Source organism: Myxocyprinus asiaticus, chromosome 3 (assembly GCF_019703515.2).
Source record: "Myxocyprinus asiaticus isolate MX2 ecotype Aquarium Trade chromosome 3, UBuf_Myxa_2, whole genome shotgun sequence".
Classification (NCBI taxonomy): Eukaryota; Metazoa; Chordata; class Actinopteri; order Cypriniformes; family Catostomidae; genus Myxocyprinus; species Myxocyprinus asiaticus.
Genome location: NC_059346.1, coordinates 18,028,702 through 18,045,215, shown reverse-complemented (window position 1 = coordinate 18,045,215; position 16,514 = coordinate 18,028,702). Strand labels below are relative to the sequence as shown.

The following is a 16,514-nucleotide window of genomic DNA, read 5'->3' as shown; positions in this document are numbered from 1 at the left end:
ATTCATATCTTTACACCGTGTGTTTGGCACGATGGGGGTTAGTGATGCCGTGGCTCTCGACCTGAGGGCAGCTGCACGTGAACTTTTTATTTTTCTGTTGTTTTGGAGCTGCATAAACACTCGCGCGAAAACGTTTGCGTATCACCGGTGTGAGCGCGCGAATGGACACGGGACCAACGAGACCTGTGGCTGCATATTGGGGTCTAAAAACGACAGTCTTCCTCAGTGTTACAGCGCACGCCGAGAAAACAGCTGTTGGACGAGAAGTGGATTGTTCCCACGCGCGGGTTGTTCGCTTGCCGCTTTTTCTGAGCTGTATGCGGACAAAACCCCGCAGCTGCGCATGTCACGCACACACGAGTCCGCAGTGACGGGTTGCGCGCGTGCGTTTGCGCGCACGCGGGTGCTGTTGTAATTTCACGTCACATCAAGTTTGATCCGCGGTCTCTCGCGGTCCGATAGGTTGATACGCTCCGCTGTCCTGAATTGAGAAGCTCGGCAAAGTATAGCGCCTTGCTTTCATCCTGCAGCCCGAATGCACCTCTCCGGCATCGAGTGAGAGAGTCGGTTCACATCTGGCGAATTTTGTTGTCGCCCTCGCGCCGGGGTCTGGATGTTTCGCGTGAGCTGAAGAATTTTAGAGGTCGGAGTAAAAATGCGTAGGAAGGCTCACGCTTGCGTCTTGCTCCTGCCCTGGCTGATGCTGCAAACCCAGGCGGGCTTTCCAAACCAGATCAATATCGGTGAGTGATTTTATCATTAATTGAGTAAATTATAAAATAAATCTGCCATGCACACGCACTGGGATTCTGGTATCAGCTTGAATCTACCTGCTGCATCATCCACACAGTGACTTTAGCTATGATAAGTTTACAGTTGAAGTGTCAAACGGAGTGGTTAACAGTGGAAATTAGTTTAATTACACTAATGGTACAGCATTCTCTCAAACAAGTCTAAAGTCATGTTAATAAATATTCTTAACTCATCGGATCTCGCTTTCAGGTGGTCTCTTCATGCGCTCTACGGTCCAAGAGCACAGTGCGTTCCGCTTTGCCGTGCAGCTCTATAACACCAATCAAAACATCACTGAGAAACCCTTTCATCTGAATTATAACGTGGACAACCTGGAGTCATCCAATAGCTTCTCTGTTACGCATGCTTGTGAGTATTTGCGCTTTTCTCCTCATACAATTCTGCGAGACAAAGTGCACCTGTTTTTGTTTTTTATAAGTGCATTATAACATGTTTATAAAGCGTTATAATGCTCTTTATGGGTCAAACAGCAACATAAGGGCCCACAGTTGTTCTGCAGAATTTTTTATAAATCAACAGTATGCATAATCCTGTTCTTCTTTAGAAATGTGAGTGCATGCAGAAAATAGAAGCTCTCAGAGCTCACCTTTTCTTCCTCTGTCCTTTCTATTACTCTCATTTTGACTTTAAAGAATAATTCACCCAAAAAAGAAAAATCATTTACTCACCGTCATGCCATCCTAGATGTATATGACTTTTTCCACAAGACTCCAGTGGTTAAATCCATGTCTTCAGAAGCGATATGATTAGTGTTGTTGAAACGGATCCTTTTTAACGATCAGTCCCCACTTTCACTTTCACATTCTTCTTTTTTTGTTTTTGGCAGTTCGCATTCTTAGTGCATATTGCCACCTACAGGGCAGGGAGGAGAATTTATATTAAAAAAAGGACTTAAATATTGATCTGTTTCTCACCAACACCCATCATATCGCTTCTGAAAACATAGATTTAACCACTGGAGTCTTACGGATTAATTTTATGGAGCCTTTATGTGATTTTTGGAGCTTCAAAATTCTGATACCCATTCACTTGTATTGTATGGACCTAGAGAGCTATTTTCTAAAAATCTTCATTTGTGTTCAGAAGGAGAAAGAAAGTCATTCACATCTGGTATGGCATGAAGGTGAGTAAATGATGAGAGAATTTTTATTTTTGGGTGAACTATTTCTTTAAGAATTGTTTTGCACATGGCTGGTAGATTGTACTGTACATACTAAATTTGGGGGTTGATAGTTTAAGAAAGCAAAAGGTTTGCAGATTAAAAAGTACCCATGAACAGCACTCATTGAATTACATTTTGAGTGTATTGATCTTCCTCACATTTTAATATTTGTTTAATTATCACATACTACCATGAATTTGATAGTTCCCGTAATTTAGTTGAATATATCAAGAAGAGAGGGTGAAGAAAAACAGAATAGAGAGTGGATTGAAGGCCTATAGTGCAAGAAGTTGGCAGAGAAAAGGGATGGAGAAAAGAAAAAGTGAAAAACTCTTCTGTGGCAGAAGCCTCAGGTCTTTATAATGGATAGAGAGAAAGAGAAAGGGTAAAAGACTAAGAGAGAGATGATGAGTGCAGCCTGACATTTGCACACATGCCCAAACCAGTGCAAGGGTCTAGTGCCCTGCTCTCTGTGTGTTTGTGTGTACGTGAGAGGGAGAGAGCTTTACCATCATTATAAAATGCCTGTTTACAGCTGCTGTCATTACTACTTTGTGTCTCTTACTGGCCTGGCTGCTCATCTGAGCGTGTGTATGAGAGACAGTGTTTTTAGCTGTTGGTTTCCTGGCTTATCATGGTGTCATTGTTGCAGTCATTGATCTTTCTTCGCTGCATTAACACAACTGCGCGCGCGCACAGACACACATACATGTTGGTGTGGCTATCCTTATGAGGACTCTCCATAGACATAATTATTTTTATACTGTACAAACTATAGATTCTATCCCCTAACCCTACCCCTAAACCTAACCCTCACAAAAAAACTTTCAGCATTTTTATATTTTCAAAAAACATTGTTTTTTTTAAGCGATTTGAATTATGGGAACACAAGAAATGTCCTCATAAACCACATTTACAACATAATACCCTTGTAATTACCAGTTTGTAACCTAAAAATTTTTTTTTCCTCGTTTTATGTAATATGTTTTCTGAAGTGATGCAGTTCCTTTGGGTGAGATACAGATCAATCTTTCAATCCTTTTTTACTATAAATCTCCACTTTCATTTTACTTTCAGAATATGAAAGTGAAAGTTCCTCACCCACACCTGTCATATAGAAAGAGAACAGGACAGGACAGCACCAACACACAAAAATATATAGGCTCACCCACACAAAAATAGTACTCACTGGATTATAGGGATATACCCTGCAAAGTCAAAGTGCAGTAACTACACATTTAGTTAAAATAGAGTTATTACCGAAATCAGGTATCTTATATGATGATCGGTGCTGTAACAGACAAGTTTTTCTTAACTATGCTCAAATTCAGAGAAATAAAAGTTAGACTGTTTTATAATCCACATTTGGCTGGCAAATCAAAAAACTTTGAATCTGTTTTTTTCAGTTTCTCATTTTGGTTTTATAGGCCAATAGCAAAGTGTTATTAAAGGTTTATTCTGGGTTCAATACAAGTTAAGCTCAATCGACACCATTTGTGGCATAAGGTTGATTACCATAAAAAAAATTACTAGTCATTTCTCCTTTTCTTTAAAAAAAAGCAAAACTCTACAGGGAGGCATTTAAAATGGAAGTGAATGGGGTAAATTTTTGGATAGTTTAAAAGCTTATAATTTTATAAAATCACTTACATTCATTCTTTTGTTAAACTTGTGTATTATTTAAACTGTAAAGTTCTTGAAATCATCATTTTATGGTCTTTTTAGGTTATTAGTGTTTACAGCATTGTGTGGTCATGGCAACAAAGTTGTAAAATTGTATATATATCTTTACAAAGAAAAGATTAGCAAGTGATTTTGTCACACTGAAATCATGTTAAAACACACATTATTTACATTTTGATGAAATACTTTTAACCCTTTAAACTCTAAAGATGTTTTTAAAGATTTCCTGTTTCAGTAGTATACCCAAAATTAAAGGCTTATAACTCGAGGGGAAAAAAAAGAAAAAAAAAAGAGGGTCATGTGTTTGGTATAATTGTAAAGAAAACTTTTCACATTTTTTAATGATATAGATTAATACATTCTGAGACTCAAAAAAATCTAAAAAATATTGAGCCAAAAATGTACTTTTTTTCCCCATATTGTTCTTATTTTACATTTTATATATATCTAAGTGTAATTTAGGTGGCTCCGAAAAACTGCTTTTGTTCCCAATCATGTCAACTGTATCTGAGAAAATTGTGTTGATATGACAAAGCAATCAAAAGTTATAGCATTACAAAAATAATTTATTATAGTGTCCAAAAAACGTCTCCATGTGTCCAAAAGCCTCGCCAAACAAATAAAACATAATAGTTGTACATAAGAACTAATTACACATGCAAACACAATAATGACTATAGGTATGCATAGCATGCAGACATGATTTTATTAATGAGATTTCACAGAATGAGTGCCATTTGACTCATTGAGTCTGCACCTTTGAGTCTGTCATGTATTTGACACCATCTTCTGGTGGCCTTATGTAACATTGTGCCTTGTGTGGATTATATAATGATCTGTACACCGGATTACCTTGTGTGTGGGCTCGTTTGAAAGATTATCACCTCTTCTAAGTAATTGTATGTGTCAGGGTTTTGTGAAGGGCAGAGACGAGAAAGTGAGGATCCAAATGCAGAACTTTAATTGTAAACAACAGAAGAGGATACAACGATGAAGGTAACATTTGAAAAAGAAGGGTAATACAATCTCTACAGCAGTATGCTGGCTAACAACTCACTACATACAAACAAGAACCAACACAGGGACAAAGAATTAGAGTGTAGGGGGCGACAGCTGGGTCCTCAATATGGATATTGAAGAATTAAAAACTCACAGTCAGGTTTTGCAATAATCAAATGAGAGAGAGTTTACTGATTGTTCTCTGTAGGTTCAATAGGCATCACAAGTCGATAAGATACAACAGTTAGAAAGACAGGAAGTCGAAGTGCAGTTTTACAAACTTTCCAAAGCAATTATAGTCATATGCAAATTACATTTAAGGGTGTCATCGTACCACAATTTCTAGCATTCTGGTAGGTCAACTACTTCAAACTTTTTAACATATTAAAAAATATGGACTGTTTCCGTCTTTGTGCAAACAATAATTGTTAGCCACAACATGAATCGAGGTCCCATCCTTGGTTGAAATGACTTATGGTCAGATATCAAAGGTTAGCCATCAGTTATGGCTACTCCTTATTTCTTTACGTCAAAGGGGTACCAAGGAGAGCAATTAAAATCCTTGGAAGTTGTTTTCAACTATATCAAAGTCACATTTGAGAGGGCACAATAACCGTAAATTATTCAGAGACATGAGTTTAGACATAAAATGTATAAGTGCTATCTCCTTCTCAGGAATAGAGGCCTTCTCCCCAGCCTTGCTGGAATGCCGGACCTCAACATCTGTGGAACATTAGGATAAAGCACAGAGAGAAACAAGAGAGCACACTATTGCTGCATCTAGTTGAAGTAAATTCATGTATCAATTAATTGATGACATGTGGTAGATGTGTTATCCAGTCATGGTTACATTTACAAACCATAAAACAAAGATAATAACAAAAAATCATAACTTCGATGTCTTTCTCTTACATTACTACTTGTGATTAATCAATCCTCAATATAATCAAATGGTTATATAGGGTATATGATTCATTATGTAATAAAAATAGAAATGGAATAAATGCAATACAACATAAAATGCACATTCTCCGGAGGCCGGGCTAAATGAGTAAACACTGTTACTGTGCTCCTGACATGGGCCAGACCCTCAGTCACCCCTCAGATTACATGCACATTACTTGTACCTTTTAGGAAAAGAGGAACAGAACATTGATTAATATAATAAGAATAAGTGAGGATTATGAAATATAAGATATAAATTTCAAGAGCAAAAAAAATTTTTCACCTTCAAGAGGGAGTATATATACACATGGGTTAACAAGAGGACGAGGAACACCTGGGATACAATTAGGGCAATGAGCAGGAAGACAAACACAAACAGAAGATATACATTTGAAACTAAGAGTCTCATCTCAGAAGATCTGGGGCCAATGGGAATTTACCAAGTGAGTCATGGGGCAAAGATATGGTAGCAGACCAGGGCAGAGTCAGCAGTTGACCAAGAGACCAGGGCAAAGCTGGTGGACATTTAAGAAGCCAAGGTGGAGCTGACGGAGAGTTTGTAGGCCAAGGCGGAGCTGAAGGACGATTCAGAGGCCAAGGCGGATCTGTAAGACGGTCCGAAGTCCAAGGCGGAGCTGGATGGTCCATTGGCCTGGACAGAGCAGGCAGAGGATCAGGAGACCAGGACAAAACTGGTGGAGGATCAGGAGGCCAGGATGGAACTGGCGGACAACCTGGAGACCATGGTACTGCCGGCTGATAATCAGGAGGCCAAGGAGGAGCCAGCGAACATCCAGGATACCTTGGTGAGGTCAGCTGATCCTCAAGAGGCCATGGTGTCAAGGGTGAAGCTGCTTGAGGCGGAGACTCAGGTAGTGACTCCATAGGCAGAGACTCATGCAGGGACTTAGAAAATGAACACTCAGGTGAAGGTTCAGAAGGCAAGGATTCAGGCAGTGACACAGGGGGCGGAGCTGCAGGAGGCAGAGGCCCAGGGGGTGGAGCCACTGAAGGTAGAGACTCCAAGGGCAGAAATGCCAGGGATGGAGGCTCAGGAGATGGAGCTGCAGGAGGCAAGGGCTCATGGGGCGAAGCCGCAGGAGGCGGAGGCCCAAGAGGCTGAGCCGCAGGAAGTTCAGGGGGCGGTGCCACAGGAGGCGGAGCCACAGGAGGTTCAGGAGGTGGAGCGGGCCGAGTCACAGGAGTCTCAGGAGGTGAAGCAGACGGAGCTGCAGGATTGTCAGGAGGCTGAGCGGGTGGAGCTATTTTTGTGGTAATCAACATTGTGCCACAAGAGCTTAACTTGTATTGAACCCGGAATATTCCTTTAAGGACATTATACAGGTGTATGCGTGTTTCTTCACCTGTAGGCACTTTGAGCACTGAGGATTTCTAGAACGGAAAGTTTCGTTAAAATATTTTTCAAAATCTCAATATTTTATTTTTTTTCTTCAATTTTTCTTGTAACAGTGTCCAGCAGTGTAGGTACATGCATCACAGGAGATTTTATGGTATTTTTGTCATTTTTATGAAAGTCATGAAAATTCCCACTACCGTGTCATTTCCACCACATCTCAAATTCTGTACTGTTTAATTGTATTCAGTAGTGGAAATTACATTTTTAATGGTTTTGAAATAAAATGACAAACCCCTATGTCTTGCTAAGGTTAATTCAATAGCTAACATTCTATGTATCTTAAATACACAAGATTAAATGGTACTTTCAGACTTTTTGTGAAACTTGGCAAAAATATATATTGGTTAGAAATGACACCCAATACAGATATTCTGCTGAAGTGATATTTCCCTTGAATTTTCTGTTTTCTTTAAAAAATCACTTGTCTCATATTTCATCTCAAGCATGCTCTTCACTGACACTTTTGTTATTAACACGTACACTTTCTGTTGAAAGAAAATGTATTTGGGACTGAAATCCTTTTTTGTTTTTATTTATTTTTTTATTTTTTTGGAAATGGCACAAATGGGACTGTGGGTCATAATTTTGGAAAAAGTTATACAAATAATTTTGACAATAAATATTGAAATGTTTTTTTTTTATTTTACATTTCATAGTTTTAAAAAGGTACATTTGTTTATTTTTATAATGGATTTTCATACTTTAATATTGAAAGTCTGGCTCTGGGACAAGGCTAAAACTATAAAAAATCTATACATAAAAGGCACGTGACAAGTACAAAAAATAAATGAAGGCCTGATAAACAGTTTCTTATAATATTCTAACAGAATGAAAAAAATTATCCCTTGGGACATGAAGTTGCTTCAGAAGTTGAAGAAAAACACATATAATGTTATTAAAGGAATAGTTCACCCAAAAATGAAAATTTGCTGATAATTTACTCACCCTCAGGCCATCCAAGATGTATTGGAGTTTCTTCATCAAAACAGAATTTAAGACTTTTAGGATTTCATTTCTGGCCTACTCCTCTAAACAATGCAAGTGAATGTACTCCATTATTTGACGGTCCAAAATGCATATTTATGGTGCATCAAAATAATACACACGACTCCAGTCGACAAATACATTTCTTCTGAACGCAAACGATTGATCATTTTTAGAAACAAAACAATACTTATATACTTTTTAACTACAAACATTCGCCTCTGTACATCTCTGTGACCTGCACTCATGAGAGGGATGATGTAAGCTCGTTGGTAAGGTCACGCGTCACGTGGAGGAGTCAGGATTTGTTTACATTTTTTTTTATTTTTTTATTATTATTTTGAAATTATTTTTTATTTTATTTTATACCTTACCAACGAGCTTACGTCATCCCTCTCATGAGCACATGTCACAGAGATGGAGTCGTGTGGATTATTTTGATGCAACCTAAATATGCATTTTGGACCATCACAAAATGGAGTACATTCACATGCATTGTCAAGTGCAAATCCTAAAAGTCTTAAATTCTGTTTTGATGAAGAAAGAAACTCCGATATATCTTGGATGGCCTGAGGGTGAGTAAATTATCAGCAAATTTTCATTTTTGGGTGAACTATTCCTTTAAGATCCTTAAAGGGATATGCCATGTTTTATAGGCCTGTAGAACTTTATTAATGGAATTATAGTGGTGTTCTCTCTGCAAAAGTGACACTAGATGCTGTATTAGACTTAATTAGATTACTTTTTGCCACACTGGTCATGCAGCATTCTATGCAAACATTTGTGTCTTTAAATTTGTCTACTACATGTAAGGTGTGTAGGTCCGAACTGTCTTTTACAGGGTTTATGGAGGTGTTCTGCTCTCAGCTGTTTGAGCGTTTGTGTTTTTCAGGGTATGCTGTGTGTGTGCATCTGTGTGTGTGATGATTTCTAACCCCTGGGCTCTTTGAGTAATGTGACATTTGCTTGTATTTTTTTCATTTTTCTCCCTCGTGTCAACACGCCACCTTGTTCTTTCTACTTGTTTTTTTGTTCTGTACTTCTGCTGAACACATTCTGGAACATTTGGTCCTTTTGTTCATCTTTCCTATAGAATCTACTAACCACCAGTCTGACCCCTGCCATGTACTAGCTGTTATAATTATTTTCTGATTATTCTTTCATATGTGTACTATAAAATTGAAATTGTGCAATTATTAGGTTAAGGTGCTATTTCTACCTGTTCTGACCGTTAAACATGACTTTCATTGCTTTAACATATTTTGACTTGAATAAAACCAGTTATTATAGTGTTAATTATGTTTTGAGTTGTGAATCGTATTTTGTGAATATATTCTTTTTGATATCATTCTGGCTTCATAATATATATGGTTGCCTGACAAATTTTTTTTTAGTGTAGCTGAAGAGAAATCAGTCAACTCTAGTTGTCTGCTGTCAGTCTAATGACATGGTTGCCAGATTTAGAAACATTTACAGTTTATCTTTAAATAATTTAGATGACAACTGTTTTTAAGGCATTTAATAGTAAATTATTAAAAAGCCATTTGATTTGGATTGCAATACATTCAATGTCGTGTGTGCCATCAAGCATGATGTCATAATTGCTTTATTTCTGCTAACAGGCTACTGTCTGTTCAGATTCTTTTTATTTATTTATTTATTTATTCGGCACACAGCACTACTCCATTTCACACACATCAATACATTCTCATCATATGTTGAAAAGGAAAGGCTGAAGTTAATTCTTATATTGCCCCTTTCCCCTTAAACCATACAGTCTTACAATCTTATTACATTTTTCCACATTTTTAAATTCTAGCAATTCACAACAAAAAACCAAACAAACAAACAAGATGTCTATACATCAGTTCCTTCAGTACACAATATTTACAAATTAATGTTTTTTTTATATATTTTTTTTTTATTTATTTTTTTTACATACAAATCTACAAAATATATCATCACCCAAACTTAAACCTATATACTCATAACTCCATTGTACTTTAATAAATGTTTTATACTCTAATGATTATCATCCAGTCTTTCATATCTTTTTAACACATAATTTCTAAACAGGTGGACTTAAAAGACACACTCATACATATAGACACACAGTCACACATTACACAAGCACACACACTCTGGGTGTGTGTGTGTGAAAATCATGTGAGCGTGATGATGGATTTGATTATAGCTCTCAGGAAGAGTCGGATCTATGAGCACAATGAGTAGAGATGTCATCATAACAACTACAGAGGTCTGACAGCCAACTGCGGCTGAGATTGTTTCCGGTCACACACACAATCACACATACACTACCGTTCAAAAGTTTGGGGTCACTTGCCTGAAATGTTTCTCATGATCTTAAAAATCTTTTGATCTGAAGGTGTGTGCTTAAATGTTTGAAATTAGTTTTGTAGAAAAAAATATAATTGTGCCACCATATTAATTTATTTCATTACAAAACTAAAATTTATTTAAAAAAAAAAAGGTTTTGAAATTGATGACTTGGACCGAATAATTAAGAAAAGCAGCCACTAAGTGCCCAGCATATAGATGGGAACTCCTTCAATACAGTTTAAAAAGCATCCCAGGGTGATATCTCAAGAAGTTGGTTGAGAAAATGTCAAGAGTACATGTCTGCAAAATCTAGGCAAAGTGTGGCCACTTTGAAGATGCTAAAGTATAATGTAGTTTTGATTTATTTTGGATTTTTTTTAGTCACAACATAATTCCCATATTTCCATTTCTGTTATTCCATAGTTGTAATGACTTTACTATTATTCTAAAATGTGAAAAAATAAAATAAAGAACGAGTAAGTGACCCTAAACTTTTGAACGGTAGTGTACACATACTATATGGTTGTATGAGCGACAACAAATACCGTTTGCATATTTTCGCATACATTTCTCAGTTCACATCTTGCATTGATTATATAAAAATTTTACGCTGCTTTTGGTCATTTCTGAGACACTAGAGGCACCAAGTGGAGTTGCAGATAGGTTTCCCGAACACTCCCCCACCTGCCAATGGTTGTACAACAGGTAGTCCCACCTCAAACACATGCCATTGGTTGAGCCAATGTTGCTATGTCTGCTCAAACAAGCAGAGCAATGTTTTGATAGCACCACAGAATCACAGTGTTTACAATGAATGGCTTATTTACACTGCTCTAGATAGGATAAAGTATTTGAACATAGAAAGATTGCACACAGCTGCTGTGTAAATCACCAACTAAAAACAAACTATGTTTTTTGTGTAATTGGATTTGGTCTTAAGTGTGTCTGCCTGATTTCATCTCTGTGCATAGCCTACGTGTGTATGTGTGTGTGTTTGTCATTGTTTGTCTATCTGATGTTTGTGTATCTTAACATTAATTTTCTCTTGTTGTCTCTCTCTCTGTCTGGCAGTCTGTTCTCAGTTCTCAAGGGGCGTATATGCAATATTTGGATTTTACGACAGGAGGTCAATAAACACATTAACATCGTTCTGCGGAGCTCTACACACATCCTTCATCACTCCATCTTTTCCCACGGACACAGATGTGCAGTTTGTCTTGCAGATGAGGCCGAGCCTCCGAGGGGCGCTGCTCAGCTTGCTAGCCCATTACAAATGGGAGAAATTTGTCTACCTGTACGACACTGATAGAGGTGAGTTTACACTCATACATATACTTCTACACAGATACTCTGTAAGACAATATACAGTTGCAGGAAAAAGTATGTGAACCTATTCTGCATAAGTCCCAGCAATAGACAAACACAGTCTGCTTAAGCAAATAACGCACAGACGATGCATTTTCATATCGTTATTTAACACACTGTGTAAACATTCACAGTGCAGAGTGGAAAAAGTATGTGAATCTCTAGGCAATGAGACGAGATTGGAGGAGTTGTTCAGAGCTTTCCTGCCCTATAAAAAACACCAATAAGCTATTCACTAGAAACAATGCCTGATGTGAACCGTGCCTCGAACAAAAGATATTTCAGAACACCTTAGATTGAGAATTGTTGCATAACTTCCTGAGACACCGCGTCCAGATGCGTGGACATTACGTTTTGGCTTCACTGTAGGCTATGCATAATTTCATTTCATTTAAACCTACTGATCTCAGTTCAGGAGACTCTAGGCTGTCATTAAAGGGTTAAACTTTTGCATCACTGAGTCATGTGACAAAACAACATGGTGCCGATCTCAGCTGAGTATGTCTTTGGGAGAAATGGTAATAAAACTGCTTCAGGTAAGAACCCTCGGTAACGCTTTATAATAATTACATGGTATAAAAAATTTGTAAAACATTAGTTTATAGTCAGTTGATCATTTATAAATTATTGTTCCTACAGTAATAAGCTACATATGAATAGTTTGTTATTTGCTTAACATTATTCACTGTAGCAAAATATTATAATTTAATAAGTTCATTTATAGGCAGTTTGATAATGTTTTTTTTTTTTTTTTACATGAACAAGGCATGAATTCATAGTAAATAAAGAAATTATATATGTAATTAATTGTATTTACATTTAAACGTAATTAATGTATTTGTTACTGTTTTAGTAACATTATTAAAGCAATTATTACTTTATATATAGGTCGTAATAAAGCATTGACTAATTGCTAACTAAGCATTTTGCGTGACCTAATCTAAAGTGAGAACTGTATATGCCTAATTAAACATTTATTAATGATCCATTACTCTGAAAATAACCATCTCCACAGCATCTCAATCACAACAGCTCAAAACAGACACTAAAGCTTAAAAAACAAACAAACAAAAACAGATACAACACAAAAGGACAGGAATAATAGTGAGAGAGGAAAATCCAACGTTTATTAAAAGAGATCATCTAATTGATCAAATGCCACTTTAGCTTGTTCCATCCTATTAAGTTTTATAAGCAGACTTGTTCTCATTATTGCCAATTAAAATTACTGTTCAATTCAGTTTCACTAGTGGACCTGCTATAAATATTTCATTAAATTTAATCAGATTCCAGAAGGAAAGTCCAAAAATCGGAAAGAGCATGTAATGAAATATTATTGACTTTAATTTATATTTTGCCAATTCAGTGCCTATTAAACTTCATTAATGAAAGTTTCCTTACTATGATGCTGAAGTGTACAAGCGACGTTGTCACGCCGTAGGCCCTACATGTAGTTTGTAGTTACTGAATAGGGCATGTTATGTAATAATTTTCCAGAGATTGCAGGGGTGGATTTGTATCTCAGGTACCAATCTTTGTAGTAAAATGATACACGTACAGTATTTAATGTACAAATGTCTGCAAGATGACAAAAATTTCCTAAGATTTGAATGCTGATCAACAATGAATTCAGCTTTCACCTTCAGGAAGACACATTTGTCTCATAGAAAAACATTTTTAGCCAAAATTTCAATGAGCAAAATTATTGTGCACAATGAGAATTTTCTTTGAAGTAATAAAAGTTGTTGATGTATTGAATATACATATGATGTATATTCAATACATCAACAACTTTTATTACTTCAGAGAAAATTCTAATGTTTAAGTATGCAAGGCATAAAAAATAGGACCCGATGAAATTTATTTTTTCCTAATGCTGCTCTGAATTCCATGTTAAAAGATTCATTATTATTTTTTTAAATCAAAAATATGACTAACCAAATTAATTTATAAAGAGTTATTCCTGATATAATAGTAATAATAATAATAATAATAATTATTATTATTATTATTATTAAAATGAATATTACGTGTTTAGTATGCAGCAGTAATATTTTTTTTGTCATAATTTCTTCAGTTTCATGCATCCATTTAAACCTAACTTTTATTTTGATTGATCACTGTGTCAATTTCTGTGTCTGTTTGATGGAAGTTTCACACTTCTGGATAAGCAGTTCGCTATGTGGTTGTTTGATTGTTACACCATAAGAGGCTGCAATTTAATTAAATAAATAGTCTGGAATGTGCTGCATGCTTCACATTAAATGAGTGTTTCCCTTCTGTAATCTAATACACAGATTACAGAAGTCATAATGTGGTTTATAGCGTGTAAATGCCTTCACACATCACTTTGAAGCGTGCAACACAAAAGAACTGGATATTTCTTAAATGAAATCACAGGCTGCTGTGGTTTAATAATCAGATTATGACACATGTACAGCACATTTACAACATCAACGGAAGATTTTGTGACAACACAGTACTGGCCCGAAAGGGCGAAACTCTCACACTAGCACCAGGCCAGCTGGCCATGCTTGCTGTTGAACCATGTTAATAAATGTTTAATTAGGCATATATAGTCACTTTAGATTAGGTCATGCAAAATGCTTAGCTAGTCATTAGTAAGTGCTTTATTATGACCTTTATTAAGCATTAATTGATTTAATAGTAAGTGTTCCTAAAACATTAATAAACACATTAATTAAGCAGAAATGTGTATCCAATTAATTACATATTTAATATCTTTATTAACTGTGAATTTATGCTTTCTTTATGTTCTCATAAACACTTCTTTACCACTGGTTTGCATCAACTAAAATACATCAGTTAAGTGTGATTAACAAGCTGTTTACTAAGTATAAAAAAACATGATCAAACTGCCTACATATGAACTTAGTAAACAATAATAAATAATTTGCTAAAGTGAATAGAAACAAATAATATGCAATTTATATCTAGCTTATTAATGTATTAATAATGTAGGAACAATTTATAAATTATCAATTAACTATAAACAAATGCTTTACAAATACTTTATACCATGTAGTTATTATAAAGTGTTACCGAACCCTCATTAAGTTTTTACAATAAAACCTGTTTGACTCAATAGAGTAGAGTCTGTATTTTCATCTGATATGCCATTTTAAAAATGTCATTGATGTATCGCGAAATGGCATGCTGTTAAACACAATGATCAATGGATGCTTCCAAAAGCTTGAAAATATTGCTTTCAGAGGCTGTAAACTGAGTTGGGATGAAAATAAGGTGCATTTCTTACTGTTCTGAGGGGGATTTTTCTCCTTTTTCACCCAATTTGGAATGCCCAATTCCCAGTGCGCTTTTAAGTCCTCATGGTCGCGTAGTGATTAGCCTCAATCCGGGTGGCGGAGGATGAATCCCAGTTGCCTCCGCGTCTGAGACCATCAACCCGCGCATCTTATCGTGTGGCTTGTTGAGCGCATTGCCATGGAAACATAGCGCGTGTGGAGGCTTCACGCCATACACTGCAGCATCTGCATTCACCACGCACCCCACCAACAACGTACCACATTATAGCGACCACAAGGAGGTTACCAATGTGACTCTACCCTCCCTAGCAACCGGCCAATTTGGTTGCTTAGGAGACCTGGCTGGAGTCACTCAGCACGTCCTGGGATTCGAACTAGCGAACTCCAGGGGTGGTAGCCAGTGTCTTTTACCACTGAACTACCCAGGCCCCCAAGTAATTCAAAAAAGGGAACAAGGGAGCATCCTATACAGGAACTTTCCATTGCAGCCAAGTGCTTTCACTCCTAATATCTGGTCAAAAGTTCAGTTTCAGGCTGCAGATGATGTTTGGACCACTCAATATGTTTGGCAGACATGGAACAATGGTAATCATTACATAGATTCAGAATGTTTCATGCAAAATTTTATTTTAACATGGTTGGCAGAGATTGGATGATGGCAATTACTTTGAATCAGAATTATTTATGCTAACTTCTGATGTAATGTCTTTAATGTCTCAAAAACATGAATAACCAACACTCCTGAAAAAACATAAATAACTACTACTACTACTTTCGGCTGCTCTCGTTAGGGGTCGCCACAGCAGACCATCTGTGATCCGCATATTTGACTTGGAACAGGTTTTACACCGGATAAAAACATAATACAGTTTTTTATTAAAACATCTGACTTTCTATAGCTTGGTATTATTTAAAATTTCCCCCTTAGGAAAACTAATTTGTCTTAAAAATTATTTTTTTGCATGTTTCTTAGGGGCTACTAATGACAAAGAGGAATGGAAAATGCACAGAGTAGTCATGTTCTGGTCTCAGGAGGATAAAGCTGGAAAGGTTTACAAAAGCATCTCTAAAAGCGTTGATGTTTATCAGTCCACTGTAAGACAGATTGTCAATAACATAATATAACATACCTTTCCATGCATCTGTACACGTAAATGCAGAAATGAATTTAAAATGGCTCATTGTGTCTTTAATACGTATTTAATACATTTATAAAGTCATACAACACTCATGAGTTGTTTAACCACTTTTGGTTTGCAAATCATGCTAAAGTAAGAAATGTAAAAAAAAAATATTAGACACAGTAGCATAGCACAGTAAAACACCGATATAATAGAGGACAGTTTTCCTCTGTGTGTGTTCCAGAACACCTGATGGGCATATAGCCAACAATCAAAGACTCTTCCAAGTTTGTTTACTCTGAAGAGAGATCTTGGAGGAACAGTTTTGTTATGAGAGTTTTAACAAGACAGACAATATTTTGTTTTCTCCAGGAATCTTCGTTAATGGATTGAATGTC

The 16,514-nt window shown here is 36.4% G+C and overlaps 1 protein-coding gene across 4 annotated transcripts in view; it reads left to right on the top strand.

Moving 5' to 3' along the window:
• Positions 1-289: 289 nt before the first annotated feature.
• Positions 290-16,514, top strand: part of gria3a (glutamate receptor, ionotropic, AMPA 3a) — an 81,904-nt gene continuing 65,679 nt past the window's right edge. For all 4 annotated transcript variants that reach the window (XM_051674570.1, XM_051674560.1, XM_051674587.1 and 1 more), the window contains exons 1-3: positions 290-743; positions 1,003-1,161; positions 11,415-11,654. In XM_051674570.1, the coding sequence (XP_051530530.1) occupies positions 656-743; positions 1,003-1,161; positions 11,415-11,654 (487 nt within the window). In that variant the 5' untranslated portion in view covers positions 290-655. The remainder of the gene's footprint in view (positions 744-1,002; positions 1,162-11,414; positions 11,655-16,514) is intronic.